We start from the raw sequence: 20,515 nt of genomic DNA on the forward strand, positions 1-20,515 counted from the left end.
ACTGTATTGGGCACACTCATAAATAACAATAATAAGCCTAACTTCTACCTAAGATTACTTCTGTTATATTGAATAATATCTTGAAAAAAAGAAAGATTATTTCCTGGAAATTGTGTGTTTTATATATTACTACATTGTGTATTAGACAGGAAGAGTGCCCCTTCATAAAAAAAAACCTGTCAGTTTGGAGCATGAAATAATGTTTTGAACATCCAATCAAGTTAAATTATAAATAGAGGGCTGAAGAAAGTAATGTAAACAGTGTCTGGAGCTGCTCAGGAAAAACCAATAAAACCAGCCAGAAGACTAAAGATTTACAACTGTGTAAAACGTAAATAAGAAGTCTGGATCATCATGAAATTGCCCAATATGGAAGCTCAAGGGCGATGAATGGAATGACGGAATCTGAAGAAGAATACTTATTGTAAGTCTACATGTTCAGAATCCTTTTTTTTTTGTCAAATCTGCTTTTAATTGACCAGCTTCAGGAAATAATTGTCAGCTCACTGCTCTTTGCAGACATCACAGAACTGATACATTTGCTCCTGATCATTTTTCTTCAAACTTTCTTATTGAAACTGAATTAAATTACAGACTGTGATAAATATGCTTTGCACAGTCTCACATGCGGAAAGACAGTTGAATAGTCCTGCCACATTCAGCTTTACTATAGCTTGGACATCACTGTGTTACCAACTATGCAAGCATTTATTGTCCATTCAGTTTGAGTTACTTGCTTTTAAAAATGCTTTTCTCACTTAGCAACACTAACTTGTGTCATGAAGAGATATTAATGTCCATTAGGTTATCAGAATTTTTTTTTTTTTTTTAAACAGAGTTTAGTGGTGCCTGTGTCTATGTATGTGTATGTGTGTGTGTCTTAATTGGATTAAAGCCAGCTAGTCTGGGTGCTTTGATGCATAGTAGTTTTGAGATGTTAATTAGATAAATGTAAGGAGGAGAAGGTAAAATGTAAATTTGCATTTGTTGAATAAACCATTCAAAAGAATGAGTAAAATCTTGTACCTAGCTGGGAGATGCCAAGCAATGTGTTTACATTACTAATAAAATTGGTGGAATGAAAGCATTGTTAGGAGAGGTAAAATTAAAAAAACCTAGTAATACAATGGAAAATTTATATTCAAAGGAAAAGCTAGGTATAAACAGAAAGGAGCTTGTATGTGTAAGTCAGAGGCATTTAAGATCTAACCAGCCTGTAAGCCTACAACTGTGTCTGCAAAGGAAACAAATTGAAAGGAACCTCATTTTGAATTCGTAGGGTCAAATGTGCTTTGCCTGGTGCCTATGGGTTACTGCTGCCTTGGTGAAGATTTACCTGGGAGTGATTAATTTGGGGATTTGTTTAAAAGTTATTATGGTAGTAATTTGTAGCCATGCGCATGTGTTTCACTTGTTATTAAATTAATAAAAGTTTAATTTAGTTTTATATAAAAAAAAACCTCTTGAGGCTTGGTGGTTTTATTCCTGAATTCAGAGCTGCATCTCAAGCACACCAGTTGAAAATATAAGTTATGACAGTTGTTCAAGTTTCTCTCTGGGATTTAAACAACTCCGCCTTTACCAACGGCTGTGTCATAACACCTGACACATTAAAATCCAGTTCAGATTTTAAATAATGTTTTGAAATAATGTTCAGGTGTAGGAGGCAGACCAACAGCAGGAAGAGTGTCACTTTTCTGCTCCACACTACAATGCAGTTTTGAAGGTTTGCTTCCTAAGTTATGTTGTGCTATTGCAAAGAAGGTCTGGAAGGAGATGCAGAGGTTTTTGTTGAAGTTCATCCCAAGCAGTTCTGTGACATAGGACTCTGTGCTACAGGCTGCTCCTACCATGAAACATCAAATGCTACCGGAGGACCATCAGCTCTGTGAAAGACATTCTTTGGTCTGCCTGAAACTTATTGGTCTTCCAGTGCAAACAGCTGTATATAACTGAATGTTGCAGGTTGGCACATTCCAAGGTCCAGGACTACGTGCTGAGGGATGCACTAAGGCTTGGGGGAGCTGCCACAAAGGCTCAATGGGAAAGGACACTGTCTAGGGTATATCGAGGAGCTGGAAACTACGTAAAACCCCTCAGATGGTATCACTGTATGGAGCATATATTGCAAGTATCACACTTAATTGCAGTCATATTGAAGCACCTCAAGAATGCCATATGCTGTATGGAAATATTTAGAACTGTATTGCACTTTTTGTAGTATCCAATATGAACTGTTATGAAATGTAATTTTACAATTTTTTAGGAATAAAGTATATTGTTGGGAATAAAAGCTATGATGTCCTAAGATAACTCACACCCTGGGCTTGTTTCTTATGGAGCTGGTGAGACTCCATGGAGGGGTGAAAATGGTGGCCGGGAGCCGATTTCCAATCCCATTCCCGAGGTTTCCAATTTTCAGAAGTACTTTTTAAGGGTGCGGGCTGGTTCGGGTCACAAGCCCGCACCCTGCACTCCCAACCTGGGTGGCTCAATTGCGGGGATAGGCATGTCCTAGTCTTCCACAATGATCAAGGACTTGGGTCAGCTTTTCAAAGAGCCGTGGTTCTTGTCACCACAGAAGCATAGAGAACCATGCAGTCTGCATAAGGGAACCTTTTGAAAGACAAATTCAAAAGGTCCTCTTCATGCCCCCTATGCCGAGGTATGCCCCCCCACCCCGCACAACCCCTCATGCCCCCATGTCAATGTCTGTATAATAAGGCTTGGTTGAGAGCCCAAGCATCCACTAGAAACACCTCAGCCCCAGGGAAACATTTCACAATTGACAGCTCTGGCTCTCTGATTTATTCTGTCAATTATACAATGTTTATTTCCACAAGATAAAGAGGTTTCAAGTGCTTGCAATTTCTACCATTGATACTTAAGAAGGTCTGGATGAATGACACTTACTGACATGTAGTAAAAAGCAGTTTTTAAAAAAAAGAAAATGGAAAGCTATAAATGAATGACTGTTTCTTTTTAAAGCTTTTTTGAAAAAAACACATCCTATTATCACTATAGGGTTCATTGGTTTTATATAATGTACAGTGGGTGAATGGGTACAGAGGTGCCATAGTCTGGCATGGGGAGCAAGAGAGGCCATAGGGAGTGGGTGGGGCAGACCTCGGCAAGGGGGTGCATGAGGTAGCATGGATGGGGCATGGGGAATGCGTTGGGGTGAGGGCTAGAAGTCTGACTTTTTCATTATAACTGGGACCAAGTCCCACAGCACTAAGGAAAGCCTTTTAAACAGCCCACCTCCACAACTGGCAGCCCCCGTGACTGCGTCCAAACTCCTTTCCGGTCTGCGGTCAGCTAGCCCGAGTGCAGCTCGCACCCACCCCGCCCACAATGAAAATCCTGTCTTTCCTGGCACTTTCTCCCAAGGTGGATGGGCTGAGCCAGGAATTTTCCCAACTCCTGCTACCTGCCTCAAGGATGAAAATCCAGCCCCATATTGAGTGTTTCTCCCTCTGCAGTGAACCCCAACCCCCACAAACGTTATAAGAGCATCAATTAAATGCCATTTCTAGCTAGTATGTTCTAGATCACAGCTTTTGTCAAAATCTTTGCTGCATCACAGTTAGAAACAGTAATATTTGGGTTGTTAGTTAGTATGTGATACCATTCAGTTAAATGAATCTTCAATGATCCAAAGACTTTTTTTTTGAAAACTGAAGTAATAAATTGATTTATAGTGAACTGGCAGAATAACATATTGGTTATATCTTGAAAAAGCATAAATTTCAATAGGTGCCATTAGATTGAATTGAGTGAATGGTTACAGTACAGGAGTACATTCAGTAATATTGTAGTATAGTAACTAGCTGCATCATCAAGCAGTGTCATTTCCTGTACGTTCCTACATTCCCAATGTCTGCAGAGAGATACTGAGTGAAGACCAGGCACCTCTTCATGACAGAATGTAAAAGACAAGAGAGCATCAATGTTTGGTCATTATGTCATGCTTCAGTGATTAGTTGAAGAGGGCACAAGTTCCAGGCACTCATGGGAGTTTTGTGGCCTGACAAAACCAGGTACAGTTGTTTAATCTAATCTCAATGTTTATTTATTTTATAGTTTGTCCATTGCCCAGACCAGCCCCTGCTTTTTATAACGTCTTACAACTTATAAGTACATTTTCACTGTGATAAATATTAAAACCTATTTCTAAAAACTGGGGTTGGGATCTAAATGAAATTTCAAATCCATATCAGGCCAAATTGCACATTAACTGTGAAAAGTAATTAATTTTGCCTATAGATAAATTTACCAAATTCTTGACAAAAATGATAAAATGGCAAGACAATCCTGTCCATTCTATTGCTAAAACAATGCCACTTGCTGTCAGCCTGGAAATAGTGTGCCAGTAGGTAGAAAAGAGCAACTGACAAAGAACTTTATTATCCTTACTTTTCGTTTTTAAAATATTGATTTATTTCAAATGTGTCCACTGTCCCAGTATTCCAGACAGCCATGCATCCAAGGATTAATGTCTCAGATATTCTAAAGCCAATCTCTCTGAAGTACTTGATGCACTGGTGATCTGCAATCTATTCAATGAGGTCATCTGTCTAGGAAGCTGCCCCAGTAGACACTCTTTTCTATTCTTGATCCAAAATAGATGGCTGCTTTCCAACAAAATACTCTTTAAAAACACAAATGTAGGAAAAAAGGAGTTGTGTTTTTTTTTAAATTTCAGTATTGACCTGGTTGAGAATTTTCAATAATATTCACCAGTTAACATCTACAAATCTTGTGCTACATATAACTTTAACTCAATTCGCCTCTGATGCTGACATCTCTATGAGCCAGTGTATATTTTCCCCCCCTCGAGTCAGTCTATTTTTCAATTTTTTTTTCAATTTTTTTTTTCTGTGCTCCTCCCTTGCTCCACAGGAAGTAGGAATCCTCGAGTGTCCTGATTACGTAGCCATTCTCCGTATACAAGCCATATTTTTCTTACCGTGTGAAGTGCCTTGGGGCACATTCTATCTTAAAGCTGTCACATACATGTAAGTGGTTGCTGTCATAGTAGACGCTGAGTGCTAGCAGGTTTACTCCCCCATTAGAGGGTTTCACAGCAGTCCTGTTTTTAAACCAGATGGCCACACATGTGAATTTCCAGCCAGAGTCACTAGATATAATCAGCACTGGGAACCCTTGCTGATTTTCCCTCCCTGTTGCAAGGTTGTTGAAACTAGTCAGAAGAAGCCAACTGTTTTCCTGGTCTGTGCTAGCCAAACATCAATCCTGAAACCTTTGTCTTGTTTGGCTTAATACAATGCCCAATAGCATATCCAGCCCATTGGCCATTCAGGGAGCTGCTGTGTGGGGTTTCTTTGGTTACTGTGTTCATATTTAAGAAAATATAAAAAAGGCTTTCAGCTAGACACAATATAGACATAATATAAATAATATTTAAATCAAATCCATGATTTTAGACACTTTAATTCATTAACAGAAAATATTTCCTGTGGGAAGATACAATCAAACTGCAAAGATATCAATTTTTTTTCTCCAGCAGGCATGTTTCATAAATACATTACTGTATATCACAACTGCCACACAACATGTCGGTGACCAAAATATTCTGGGATTACATGCAATAAAAGTGCCAAAGTTGGGGTTAGTTACATCAAATTTCAACCCCATATCCGGTTTCCACCAGGCAGATATTGCAAGCCATTAACAGTATTTTAAAAATCACTTTTATTCATTTGCTTTTCCATAATACTTGGTTTCACAAGCTGCAGCAGTGCTTGCTGGAACCACAAATGGAATTGAACATGTCTATCGCACTTCCAGGCTGCAGACATTTTGATCCTGAAATTCTGTTGAGGTTCCACTGGTTTTTTACCATAAATCCAGCATAATTTTCACAGAAAATTATGGAAACACAGTTACAATGGGTGACCAGTGGAAGCCCTACAAAATTTCAACCACATTGTGTAAAACCAAATTGAATCCACATACTAACAGTCTGTATCCTGTGCTACTTGAATCTCTCAACTGATTAAAAATACTTTCTAAATTATTAATTTGTGCATTGTTCAAGCAAAATATTGTCAAATGGAACTAAATCCAGAGAAAGTGGTGAAAAATGAATAGCATTACAGACCTGCAGAAGATTCATATAATTCTTAGCTTGAGTGAGCATGGGTTGTTGTGCTTTGCAAGTTCATGCAATCTAATATCTTCAAATATTCTTTTAGTATTTTTAAATATTTAAACATTATTGATTTAATAAAAGTTTGGTATTTTTGAAAAACTAAATTAATTTTGATTATGCTCCTGTATGAAATGAATTAATGAATAATTCGAAGGAATTATTGCGGCACCAGACCGCAATTTCACACTGGCGGGCCAATTAAGGCCTGCCCAGAGTGAAATGCGAGCGGCAGTGCTGGGGGGGAGGCGGGGGGGGGGGGGGGGGGGGGGGGGTTGGAGGAGAGGAGGGCGAGTGGGCCCAGTGCGAACTTCGCGCCTGTGCACGAGTGAGCGCTTCATAATCTCCCTGAGGCAGGGGTGAAGAGATATGAAATAAAATAATGAAATAAATTAAAACGTAATGAAACATGTCCCCTCATGTGTGAGCAGGGACATGTTATTAGTGAAAAATTAAAGTTTTTATTTGATTTTTATTTGCTTTTGGAAACCTCATCCCGCCCGTGGATGAGATTTCCAACAAAAAAAAAGCAAAGGCCACTTGGTGTTTTCGCACGCCCGCCAACCATAAGGTTGCACAGGCAGCGAAAAATTTAATTTAATTAATTACTTAATGGCCTTAACAGGCCTTTTAATTGTCGGCGGGCGCACTGCTGGCTCTGGCGCATGCCCACCAGCCGAGCTATCACGCGACTGCACGTTGACGTCGGCACACTCGGCCTACGTCAACACACATCATTTCATGCTCGAGCAGGTCGGACGCCCGCCGGCCAAGCAAAAGTCTCTGCTTCATGGTTATAATCAAACAAGCTAAAATAAACTGTTATTTTTATAATCTAGTGTGCTACTTACAATCCTGGTTACATTTGTAACAAGCCTTACCTCTAACATCTGCTGAAAATCTAGCTGAATGGCGTGATACAAAGAGTTTGAGTTCCTGGTCTAGGTTGCAGGCTATCAAGTCTGTGTCCCAGGAGCGGATACCTGGAAAGAAAAGCAGCGACATGGGATTATTTCTGGCACGTACCTGAATCCACAGTAAAAAGCATTCACTTTGCTCAATCTTTATTACAGATTATGTAACTGAATTAATCATAACCATTTGGTAACCCTCAGGTTGCATGTGATCATTGCACCTGAAGAAACCGTATTTCCAATAATTCCTCATGAATGTCCAGAAAACATGAAAAATTTACAAGCTCATAATATATTGCATTGAGACAGCTCAAGAGTAATACAGTACTTAATTTTAATTTAATGAACAGCGTCCAGTGCTGAACCATACATGTCAGGAAAGTCCCAGTTTAATCTGGTGAGTTAGCAGATCCAGGCAGTCATTAGTCGGAGTGCTACTACTGGTCTCGGCCCCACTGATCATGAGAAAGGAAAATCAGACAGGGATTCTACAGCTGATCCCTAACCAAATACCTATGCTCATGTGTGCATGCGTATAGCCATAAGGCCAAGACAGGATTGAGCTTGGTTCAAATGCCCCTCAAGACCAAACAGCCTGGTGACACTGCCTGTCCAGCCTTATACATAGAGAATGTGCACTTGGCGGAGACACTAGTGGACACTGAACCCCATTGATCGATACTCCAACATAAATCAATGCCTTGCAGGGAAACCAGAATAAAAGCAGTAAAAATTCATAACATTTCAGTGAACAGATTATTTCCATTTAACTCATGTAATATTGATAAAGTATAACATCACAAATTCATGATCAATCTTATGTTATGAATTTTTTTATTCATTCATGGGATGTGGGTATTGCTGGCTGGGCCAGCATTTATTGCCCATCCCTTATTGCTCTTGTGAAGGTAGTAGTGAACTGACTTCTTGAACCACTGCAGTCCATGTGGTGTAGATACACCCACAGTGCTGTTAAGAAGGGGGTTCCAGGATTTTGACCCAGCGACAGTGCAGTAACGGCAATATATTTCCATGTCAGGGTGCTGCGTGGCTCAGTGGGAAACATCCAGGTGGCAGTGTTCCCATGTGTCTGCTGCCCTTGTCCTTCTAGATGGTAGTGGTCGTGTGTTTGGAAGGTGCTGCCTAAGGAGCCTTGGTGAGTTCCTGCAGTGCATCTTGTTGATGGTACACACAACTGCCACTATGCGGCGGTGGGGGAGGGAGTGAATGCTTGTAGATGGGGTGCCAATCAAGTGGATTGCTCTGTCCTGGATGGTGTCAAGCTTCTCGTGTTGTTAGAGCTGCACTCATCCAGGCAAATAGAGAGTATTCCATCACACTCCTGACTTGTGCCTTGTAGATGATGGACAGGCTTTGGGGAGTCAGGAGGTAAGTTACTCGCCACACAGTTCTTAACCTCTGACCTGCTCTTGTACCGTATTTATATGGCTAGGCCAGTTCAGTTTCTGGTCAATGGTAACCCGCAGGGTGGTGGTAGTGGGAGAATTCAGCAATGGTAATGCCATTGAGTGTCAAGGGGCAATGGTTAGATTCTTTGTTGGAGATGGTCATTGCCGTGCTCTTGAATTATGTGTGGCATGAATTATACTTGCTACTTGTCAGCCCAAGCCTGGATATTGCCCAGGTCTTGCTGCATTTGGACATGGACTTCTTCAGTATCTGAAGAGTCGTGAATGGTGCTGAACATTGTGCAATCATAGGCGAACATCCCCACTCTGACCTTATGATGGAAGGAAGGTGATTGATGAAGCAGCTGAAGATGGTTGGCCCTAGGTGAGTTTTCAGTTGCATTATGTAGTGAATAGGAAGTACCTTTTCTGTAGTTTAGTGTATTAGCTGCTTACTAAGTAAATGTTCAGTCAATGTTGATTTTAGTTTGTGTTACAGTAAAAACTTTAAAATGTGAGATCTTGTGTGGTTGTTTGTGTTGGTCACTGGGAAATCCATATCACTTTTTATAAAATGATTGGTCTCTAAGAGGATCTTAACACTTAGAACATCTGTTTGAGAAACTGGTCCGTGGTAGAAGCTGCCTGTATTGTTGGCACGTACACATAAGAGGCTTAATGAGCAGTTACACCACTGACACATCATCAAATGGTATATTTCAAAAGAGGTTTATTTTGATTCCAGATGTTACATTTCCTACTTATTCATCATGAATGCCCTTGATTACTAAACATACAAACATATGAATTAGGAGCTAGAGTAGGCCATTTGGCTCCACGGGCCTGCTCCGCCGTTTGATAAGATCATGGCAGATCTGATTGTTCTCTCAATATCACATTCTTGCCTACCCCCATTAGCCTTTGATTCCCTTGTTAGCCAAGAACCTATCTAAGGTAAAAGCAAAATACTGCAGATGCTGGAAATCTGAAATAAAAACAGAAAATGCTGGGAAAGCTTAGCAGGTCTGGCAGCGTCTGTGGAGAGAGAAACAGAGTTAACGTTTCGAGTCCATATGACTTCTTCAGAGCTAAAGAGAAGTAGAAATGGGGGGGGATTTTATATTGTTTATGAGGGGGTGGAGCTGGTGCAACAAGATAGAAGGTCAGGGATAGGTGGCAGCTAAGGAGAGATTGACAAAGATGCCATGGATACAAGACAAAGGGCATGTTAAAGGTAGTGGTAAAGAGTAAAGAAGGTGCTGATAGTGCCATAAAGATAAGATAGCAGAAGGTGTTAATAGCAGAACAAGGGTCAGCACTCTGCAGAAGCAAAACATAAACAAATGACAGATGGCCCTGTGTGGGGAGGGTAGCTTGGGGAAAAAGGATTAAAATAATGAATAAATAAATTAATAAAAATATTTTAAAATATATATGTAAATAAATAAATAAATGATTTAAAAAGGCATCAAAATGGAGGAGAGTTCATGGTCTGAAGTTGTTGAACTCAATATTCAGCCCAGAAGGCTGTAAAGTGCCTAGTCGGAAGATGAGGTGCTGTTCCTCCAGTTTGCGTTGAGCTTCACTGGAACATTGCAGCAGGCCAAGGACGGACATGTGGGCATGAGAGCAGGATGGTGTGTTGAAATGGCAAGCGACAGGAAGGTCTGGGTCATGCTTGCGGACAGACCGAAGGTGTTCCGCAAAACGGTCACCCAGTCTGCATTTGGTCTCTCCAACGTAGAGGAGACTGCATTGGGAGCAGAGAATGCAGTAGACCAAAGTGAAGGAAGTGCAAATGAAGCACTGCTGCACCCAAAAGGAGTGTTTGGACCCTTGGATGGTGAGGGGGGAGGAGGTAAAGGGGCAGGTGTTGCACCTTCTGTGATTGCATGGGAAGGTGCCATGGGAAGAGGATGAGGAGTTGGGGATGGAGGAGTTGACCAGGGTGTCACCAAGAGAATGGTCCCTACAGGATGCTGACCAGGGTGGGGGGGGGAGATGTGTCTGGTGGTGGCATCATGCTGGAGTTGGCAGAAATGGCAGAGGATGATCCTTTGAATGAGGAGGCTGGTGGGGTGAAAAGTGAGGACAAGGGGGACCCTATCATGTTTCTGGGAGGGAAGTAAAAGGGTGAGCGCAGAGGTGCGGGAGATGGGTCGGACACAGTTGAGGGCCCTGTCATCCACAGTGGGTGGGAAACCTTGATTAAGGAAGAAGGAAGATATGTCAGGAGCACAGTTTGGGAAGGTGGCATCATCGGAACAGATACGACAGAGGCGATGGAACTGAGAGAATGGGATGGAGTCATTACAGGAAGCGGGGTGTGAGGAGTTGTGTTCGAGGTAGCTGTGGGAGTTGGTGGGCTCGTAATGGATATTGGTGGACAGTCTATCACTAGATATAGAGAGAAAGAGGTCAAGTAAGGGAAGGGATGTGTTGGAGATGGTCCATGTGAAGGTGAGAGGGATAGAAATTGAAAGCAAAATTGGGAACATTTTCTAGATCCAGGCGAGAAGTGGCACCAAAACAGTCATTGATGCACCGAAAGAAGAGTTGTGGGAGGGGGCCTGAGTAGGACTGGAACAAGGAATGTTCCACGCATCCCACAAAAAGACAGGCATAACTGGGGCCCATGCAGGTACCCACAGGCACACCTTTTATTTGGAGGAAGACAGACAAGTTAAAGGATCTATATCTGACTTTAAAATATTCAATGACCCTGCCTCTACCACTCTGGGGAAAAAGACCTCCACAGGCTCACAACCCTCAGAAAAAAATTCTTCTCATCTCCACCTTAAATTGGAAACCTCTTATTTTTAAACTGTGTGCCCTCATTCTGATCTCTCCCACAAGGGGAAACGTCTGTCAGTATTCTCCTTTACCTAAGGAAATGGTAGAGAAGTGTGATGATTCCCATTGTTTTAACAGTGATTCAACTGGAACAAAGGGATGCTGATGTCCTTGACTGGAAGTGCAATGAGCCTTCCAAGAACCCAGCACTTTCACCATCACATCTTCCCTCACAGACCACAGTAACATATCTATACTGAGTAACAAAGCAGCTTTTAGTCAATAATGCTGTTCAATTCACAGTATATCTATCACTTACAATGAAATAACTGAAGTTTCTTAATGATCTTAGTTGATAGCTACCATTGATCTATCTCATTCAAATCTTGATAAAATTCCTGAAAATATTTATTTAGATCCCCAATCTATCCATTTGGTTTTCCTTGTGTGATTTAAGGAAATAGGAGAGCATGTTCCTACTTGGGCAGCAATACAAAAGGAATCATGCATACAATAATGCCTCTGGCCCTATAAGTTGAACAAATCAGTTTGTTTTCTGCTAACCAAAATTTTGACTGGCTCCTGCAGCCAAGTATTAAATTGCTGAATTGGTCTCAAGCCAATAAAATCCAAAGTCCTAACCTTGCATTTATTTACAGTTAGTTACCTGTGCCAAACTCAGATACATTTAATTCTTCTTGCAAGCCATAAAAGCAGCAAAGAACACTGTGACTAATTAGTTTAATGTTCAGGCATGAATCCAATTCCTAGCTCTAATCACTGCAGTGAAAAGGATAGGTTACCTCAAAGGCAATTCTTTGGGACCAAAGTTAGTATCTGTTAGATTATTGCTGTGACTTTCTTGACTCCCCTTATCAGCTGGCTCACAAAGTACCTGATTGATTCTCAGCATGCATCTCTCCCTATCTAACAGGTACAACTGACTCTCATCACCTACCATTCTTGTTACATTTCACTATTGCATCTTAAACCCATCTGTTTCAGTAACAAATATCCCCATGTCACAGCAGTCATTTAAAATACCTGTTCAATGTATTGTTCACTGAAAATGTAGAATGAGCTGGAAAACATCATCTTTTAAAAATCAATCATTCATTCTTGGGATATTGGTACCACTAGCAGGCTGACATTTGTTGTTCATCCCTAGGTTTGATACAATAGATTGGATTACTCGGCCACTTCAAAAGTAGTTAAGAGTCAACCACGTTGGTGGAACTGGAGTCACTTATCGGCCAGACTGGGTAAGGACAGCACCTTTCTTTCCCTAAAGGGTATTAGTGAACCAGTTGAGTTTTTACAATAACTGGCATCTTTGTGGTCACTTGATACAGGCTTCTATTTTTGTTTCCAGATTTTTAAAAAAAAATTAATTAAAATCCTCAAACTGCCATGGTGGGATCATGTGTCCAGGCCTTGGGATTGTTAGTCTAGGAACTTAACCATTACATTACCAAACCAAGTACCGTAATGATACAGCCTGAAGTCAAAAGAATGCACAAGAAAGCTCTGACTTTTTTTCTATAAAATATTGCAACTTAGTAGAAATTTAACTTATATTCTTGAACAAAATTTCTCAAATAGATATTCTATTACAGCATGATATTTATTTAGAAAGTGCTGCATATGTGCTTTTTCCCATCTTCAATTTAAATTATGATTGCAGGATTGGGAGAAGTCAATGATGCTTACATTGTGAAAATGGAAGATAAACAGGAAAGGCAATACATACAGTAAATCAAAAAGGTATCTGCTCCATTGATTAAAAATCCATATTTTTATAATGCATTTATGAAAATTAGGAAAATATGAACATTTAGAACAGATGGATAAGATCATGATTCCTGCTACAAAGGGAAAGCACTATAATTAAATAAAAACTCATTTAAAATTGTAAAAAAGTACAAATTGGTTCAAAAAGAACAGCCCTAATATTTAAATTTTTCTTCATGATGTTTTCTTTATATAGCGACACATTCACCAGCTTCAACTTGGTGCCTGAAGATTGATGGGCATCACGTCTCACATATCACTCATTTTATTCATAAACACAAGCATATACTTATGGATAATGCTGTGAAGTATATGCTTCCCTTATTCAGCCACAAAAGATTCTTTGTCATGCCATGAGCTCAAACCTTCCAATATCAATTGGTAGCAGAGGGTAAAATGAAAAAAAATAAACCTAATCCAACCTTTGAGCAGGCATGTCCCCTGTTGACTGAGCATGGAGTAGCAACCAGTGATTATGGAGAAATCTGCTGCTCTAGTTGCCCCACCCATCCGAATGAACAATGAGACATGGAGTCCAGAAGCCCAAGGAAATTTAAATAGAGAAGCGAGCCAAAGACAGACAGGTGGAGCTGGGGGGAAGGCACAGCAATAATTATTAATAAATTTATTAAAAATGTAAATATGCCCCCTACACTCAGTGGTGAGGAGGGGTGATGGATGTGTTCTTGGAAATATAATTCATTCTCTATTCTTCCATTAATTTACACTCACACAGTGCTTACAGTCAAAACAAAGCTGCAAAAATCGGTAAACTATGCTTTTCGTTCATATTGAATGGTTGTAATACACACTTTTTTTTACTGGAATTGCTGCATTTTTTTCAATATAAAATCTAAATCTTTTTACTTAAAACATTTGCAAATTATTACCCCTGTCACACTAATTAATCCCCAAAGGGGTCTTGGTTTGAAATACATGTTTGTATCTCTTGTGAACACCCAATAATGCTTGCCAACAGTTCAATTTTCCAGAACAATCTAATGCATGTGGAATGTGTCTTTAAAACCGCAGGAAAATGCACCTCCATTTCTTTTAAAAGGTACAGAAAAATTCTGCTGCTCATACCAAGCTCTCTGTCCATTTACACACCCTTCACCTTCACGTCTGCAGCAAACCAATGTCAAGCAAGTTATAATCAAAGCACTTGGCGTTCATTTCTGAAGGTGTTGGAGCTTTCAGAACATAGTGGGGGTTGGTGGGGGGGTGGGGGTGAGCTCCTAGAAGTTGCAGGACTACAATTCCCAGCAGGCGTCTGGCCCAGTGTCCCTCCCTTTGTCTGAATGTTCACTCGCAGCTTCCGGAGAGACCGCAGTGCGGAGAGTGCGCCACGCCCACGAGCCGGTACCGGCTCAATGAATGAGAAGCAGCAGCAGCAGCTTCTGGGCATCGCAGAGCACATTTCTCACCAGCTTTCTCTCTTTATTACCCTGCTTAACATTCAACATTTTCCCCCATCGCTAAACAAATAAAAAAAAAACATTTTTTTTGTACATTTCTCGCTTAGGTACAGGTTGAATGTGATCAAATGAGAATTCAGTTGCTGTCAATTTTAGACAGTTTCAATTGAGACTCAATCGCTCTTACATTGGGAGGAGGAGGAGGGGGGGGGAAGGACAACGCCTTTCGACTCACTAAATCCATGTAACGCCTCAATGTCCCACCCAGAAGAAAAGCAATAAAAAGGAACCCACCGATGCCAAATATCAAATACAACATATCTTAAAGAACACATGTAAAGATTTTACAACAAGTTTGCAGCCAATGGCCAAACAATAAAAGGGTGGCTTCGGTTCACCGTACAAGCTGGGTGGGTGCATTGTTATGCATGCTGGTGATTCAATACCATTTTTAGTCGTACTTTTTCTGTTGTTTAGATGCTTTGGCAAAAGATCTACACGCAGTGAGGTAATAAAGGCGAGGGCAAGTGGATTTTAATGCACTGTTCCATCAATCCTGCCTCTACCTTTGAAACAACACTTTAGTATTAAACTGTTAAATACTGTACGCTGATCAGAATTTTCTCTGCTTCAAGTAAATGCGCTTAACAGAAAAAAAATCAAGCCAGCGATCCAGATTTCCGCAATTGCCTTTAATGGTAACTTAGATCCGCAACGCCAACAGATGATTTAATGTGGGGCAGACAGGGAGGGGTTTCATAGCCTTCAGCTGTAAAGTATATATTTTTATCCATAATATAAATTACGAATCAGATGAAACTGCATCTCTTAAATGCATCGGTGCCCTGCATCGTATTGATTTCTTCAAGGTTATCTCTAAGTCGCAAATACAGTACAGGTTAAAATTCCAAAAGCAAGACCAGCTTAGCTTCCAAATCATTGAGATGTGATTTTTTCAAATGTTGCAATATTACATTTAAATTCAGTATTTACATACTGAACATTTCCCCCGGCGTTTATTCCTAATGCTCCCGCGTTCACACCAGTTAATACTGCTGGCAAGCCCCTTACCTCGCTCTATATCTGAAATGGCACATCTCAGATGGTCTTCGGTAACAATTTCCCCAATAACCACTAGTAAATAGAACTTATTGTCGAGGAATCGGTGAGTCAGGCTTGTGTTTGATGGTGATGGGCTTAGTTTGCTACACGAAGCTTCTGGGTCCTCGTCTATGGTCGCCATCCTCAGCCTCTCTGTCCGTACCGGGCACTAGACAGGGAGCGAGTGAGCCTGGGAAGCGAGGCTCCTCCGCTTTTATAGCGCAGACGTTTGCCTGGTCCCGGGGAGGAGAGACAACGAAACTGCCTACTTGACATCGCCAACTGATGTCATCAGCAGCGAATCAGACCGTCGGCAAGCAGAGGCTAAACGTCCTCCAGTTTGCAGCAATCATTAGATTACAGTGCAGGCAAAGATTCCGCCAAGTTTTATTGTTTTGGTTTCCCAACAGCACCGTGCCCCGATAATCGAGGTCAGGATATATCCAGGATTAATTAACGCCTCCAATTGTTAAATGTTTATTCGGGAATAGCTGGGATATTGTTGAAGTGAATCATGACATGAGGGATATTTCACTTACTTAAGCAAGCCCACTAAATAATCCTAGACTTGAATTATTAACTCTTGACTATCACTCAGTGGACACATGATTACATCAGTAAGCTAACATGAATGTCAACACGTCAATGACACACAGTGTAATGACATAGAACCATGGAAACATTGAAAAGTTTAAAAGGAGGCCATTTGGCCCATCATGTCTGTGCTGGCCATAAAAGAGTTTTCCAGTCTAATCTCACTTTCAGAGAGATGCGCATAGAGTACACCATGTGCACAATATGCATGTATTATGGAATTGGGCAGGTGGCCCTGAGCTCCAATGGCTCTGCCCTCCAAATCTTTGGAAATTCCTTTAGCACAGATTTCTTGCCACAGTATTGTTGCTACCTAGCTCAGCTCTGATAGTGCCAGCATTTCATTGCCTTGCCAATGACTGTCATAGATCTGGAGGAGGAAGAGGAGAAGATGCAGGGGGGAGAAAGGCAGATGTCAGGCACTAACTCAGAACCTGCTCAGGAACTTGCTTTCACTGCCTCTGCTGCAGGAGAAAGGCTGTGAAGGAGTTACACTAACCAGTGGAGCCTGCTCTGCAAACATTGTCTAGCACAGGGATACCCTGCATATTCTTGCATAAGTCACAAAAACATTGAACTTTTAAACAACCAGACGCTTTCAAGCCATTTCTGGTGACATTTGCAAGTTAGTCAGATAGCTGCCCACTTCAAGCAAGCTACAGAAGCCTTAGATTTCAAAACCAACATTTCTGCCACTTCCCCCATGGAAAAAACAAACTGTAACAGTGTATTGGATTGTATTGATTATCAGGAAATTAGATTGCATTTATAGAATCCTTAAGTAGAAGTCAAAATACACCATTTTATCATTACACATCTCACTGATTAGACCGCATCTGGGGTGCTGTGTCCAGTTTTTGGCCCCCCCTCAGGTGGTGAGTGGCATAGTGGCCTTGGGAAAGGGGAGTGCTACAAAAATGGTTACTAACTTAAAGAAACTTAATTACTCAGGTAGGCTTAAGCAATTTGGCGTATTTACTTTCAAGTAGCGTAGATTTAGAGGCGATCTAATAGAGTTTTATAAAATAATGAGAGAACTGGATGGCATGCCTATTGATAGATTATTCCAGTTTAACATTCTAGGGAGGACCAAGGGATCTGCATTTAAACTGCCTGAGAGTAGGAATACAATAGGTATTAGGCTCTTGTTCTTTTCTCAGAGAGCAGTGAGCCTCTGGAATACATAGCCTAACTGGTATTTCTGATGCTGGCTCTCCTCACGCCTTCAGGAGGAAGCTGGACCAGCTATTGACTACAGCAGAGGTTGAATCGCATAGAAGGTAAATGGTTTTACACCTGGCACATGGTTGATATGATTTCCTAGACTGGTTTTGATCACCTGATGGGGTTGGAGAAGAACTTTCCAGAGTATTTTTTCCCTTATTGGTCCTGTATTTTTCCTGGGGTTTTTTTGCCTCTCCTAGAATATCAAATGGTTGTGGGTGAGTGGGAATGTCTAGTCATGACATTGATGCTGTAATAAATTTGGGCCAGGTTTGATGTCCACCATTTTCATAAAGAATCAGAGAATCAGAGAATGGTTACAACATAGAAGATAGCTATTCGGCCTGTCATGTCTCTGTTGGCTCTCTGCAAGAACAGCTTAGCTAGTCCCACTCTCTCATCTTTTCCCTGTAGATCTGCAAATGTTTTCTCTTCAGATAATAATCCAGTTCCTTTTGGAAAGTCAGGATCGAATCTATCTTCACCACACACAGGCAGTACATTCCAGTTCCTAACCACACGCTGCATAAAAGTTTTCCCTCATGTCACTTTGGTTCTTATGCCAATCAACCTGAATCAGTGTCCTCTGGGTTCCTGACCCTTTCACCAATGAGACGGTTTCTCCCTATCTACTCTGCCCAGATCCTTCATGATTTTGAAAGCTCTATCAAATCTCCTCTCAACTTTCTCTTCTCTAAGGAGGACAGCCCAAGCTTCTCCAATCTATCCACATAACCAAAGTCCTGCGTCCCTGGAACCATTCTTGTAAACCTTGACTACACCCTCTATGCCCCTATTTATAAACCCCAGGACCCTGTCTGCCTTATTAGCCATTTTCTCAACCTGCCTTACTACTTTTAATGATTCGTTCACATTTACCCCCAGGTCTCTCTGTTCCTGCACCCCCTTTAGAATTGTATCCTTTATTTTAGATTGCCTCTCCTCATTCTTCCTACAGAAATGTGTCACTTCACACTTCTCTGCATTAAGTTTTATTTGGGAAGTGTGCACCCCTTCCAACAGCCTCTCTATGGGCAGAATTTTACGTCTGGTGGGTGGGCGCGCGCCCGACCTGATTAGGCATAAAATCGCGCCTGATGACATTGGGCAAGTGTCCCAACATCATCGTGCATTCCTGTGATATATTGGTCAGCGGGCGTGTGCAGCGTGCCCACCGACAATTAAGAAGCCTATAAAGGCCAATAATGTATTAATTGAGGCAGATTTTTCGCTGCCTGTCCAACCTTACGATTGGTGGGCAGGCGATTCGGCCAAGCGGCCTTTGCGTTTTTGAGGAAACCTCATCCACGGGCGGGATGAGGTTTCTGACATTAATTTTTTATAAAATATTTTGACATTTTTTATTATGGTTATGTTCATGTGAATGAGTCCTATGTGGGGACATTTTTTTCAGATTTTCAAAATCTCTATTTTTGATTTTAAAATTCTTCAGCTCCCTGAGGCATCTCCCTGCCTTCAGGGGGCTTTCATTGCACTCTCCACTACGCCTGCGCAGGCTTCAGCGCTTACCCTCCTCCCGCCCCCACCCCGGCAGCACTGAGCCTTTCAGTGCACGTTTCACGCTGGCTGGTCATTAATTGGCCAGCCAATGTGAATTCGCGGTCAGGGGTCGATCGCAGACAGCGGACCATTTCCTGGCCACTCTCGGGCCCACACGCTGCGCACACCCGATGACCCGACAATCTTGCTCTACGTCATCACGCAGTCTAACATAGTTTGCAAATTTTGAAACAATGTCATGCACATCCATGTCATTCATATAGACCAAAAACAGCAGTGGCCTTAATACCAAACAATAGGGATCACCACTATATACATTCATCAAGTGCAAAAAACACCCGCTCACCACTAGTCTCTGTTTCCTGTCACTCAGCCAACTTCATATCCACAGCCAATGTTGCTTTTATTCCATATTTGGCAGCATGCTTCTCTGAAGTGCAAGGCCTCACAATAACCACATGGCATATATGAACAGGAAAATCAGGACCATAGGAGTAGTGTAATGTTAAAACTGATGAAAGACCAATATCAGGAAGGCCTTTAGACAAAGGGTGAAGAATCAACGTTGAAATGTTTTCATGCAGGGAGTGATTAACAGTTGGAATGTTGGCAGCTCTGTGGTACTGTCACATCCAGTCATGAATGGTGGTGAACGATTAAATAACTCACTGGGGGAGGACACTCCATAAATATCCCCATCCTCAATGATGGGGAAGCCCAGCAAAAGAAAAGGCTGAAGTATTTTCAACAATCTTCAGCCAGAAGTGCCGAGTGGATGATCCATCTCGGCCTCCTCCGGAGGTCCTCAGCATCACAGATGCCAGTCTTCAAGAAGTCTGAAAAAGAGTCATGCAGACTCGAAACATTAACTCTGTCTTTCTCTCCACAGGTTCTGTCAGGCCTGCTGAGTCTTTCCAGAAATTTTTGTTTCAGTCTTCAACCAGTTCAATTCACTCCACCTGTTATCAAGAAACGGCTAAAGGCACTGGATACTGCAAAGGCTATGGGCCCTGACAATATTCCGGCAATAGTACTGAAGACTTGTGCTCAAGAACTTGCTGTGCCCCTAGCCAAGCTGTTCCAGTACAGCTACAACATTGGCATCTACCCAGATATGTGAAACATTGCCCAGGTATGTCCTGTACACAAAAGGCAGGACAAATCCAACCCGGCCAATTACTGCCTCATCAGTCTACTCTCGATCATCAGTAAAGTGGTGGAAGAGGTCATCGATAATGCTATTAAGCGGCACTTGCTTAGAAATACCCTGTTGACTGATGCTCAATTTGGGTTCTGCCAGGGCCATTCAGCTCCTAACCTCATTACAGTTGTTCAAACATGGACCAAAGAGCTGAACTCCAGAGGTGAGGTGAGAGTGATTGCCCTTGACATCAAGGTACCATTTGACCGAGTGTGGCACCAAGGAGCCCTAACAAACCTGGAGCCATTGGGAATTAGGGGGAAAACTCTCCGTTGGTTGGAGTCATACCTAGCACAAAGGAAGGTGGTTGTGGTTGTTGGAAGTCAGTCATCACAGCTCCAGGACATCACTGTAGGAGTTCCTCAGGGTAGTGTCCT

General features: G+C 41.6%; 1 protein-coding gene across 1 annotated transcript in view; it reads right to left on the bottom strand.

Moving 5' to 3' along the window:
• Positions 1 to 15,819, bottom strand: part of map1b (microtubule-associated protein 1B) — a 119,916-nt gene extending 104,097 nt beyond the window's left edge. The window contains exons 1-2 of the mRNA XM_078564211.1: positions 15,569 to 15,819; positions 7,054 to 7,155 (exon numbers count right to left, since the gene is read on the bottom strand). Coding sequence (XP_078420337.1) covers positions 7,054 to 7,155; positions 15,569 to 15,740 — 274 coding nt within the window. The 5' untranslated portion in view covers positions 15,741 to 15,819. The remainder of the gene's footprint in view (positions 1 to 7,053; positions 7,156 to 15,568) is intronic.
• Positions 15,820 to 20,515: the final 4,696 nt, after the last annotated feature.

Source organism: Cetorhinus maximus, chromosome 2 (genome assembly GCF_964194155.1).
Source record: "Cetorhinus maximus chromosome 2, sCetMax3.hap1.1, whole genome shotgun sequence".
Taxonomy (NCBI): Eukaryota; Metazoa; Chordata; class Chondrichthyes; order Lamniformes; family Cetorhinidae; genus Cetorhinus; species Cetorhinus maximus.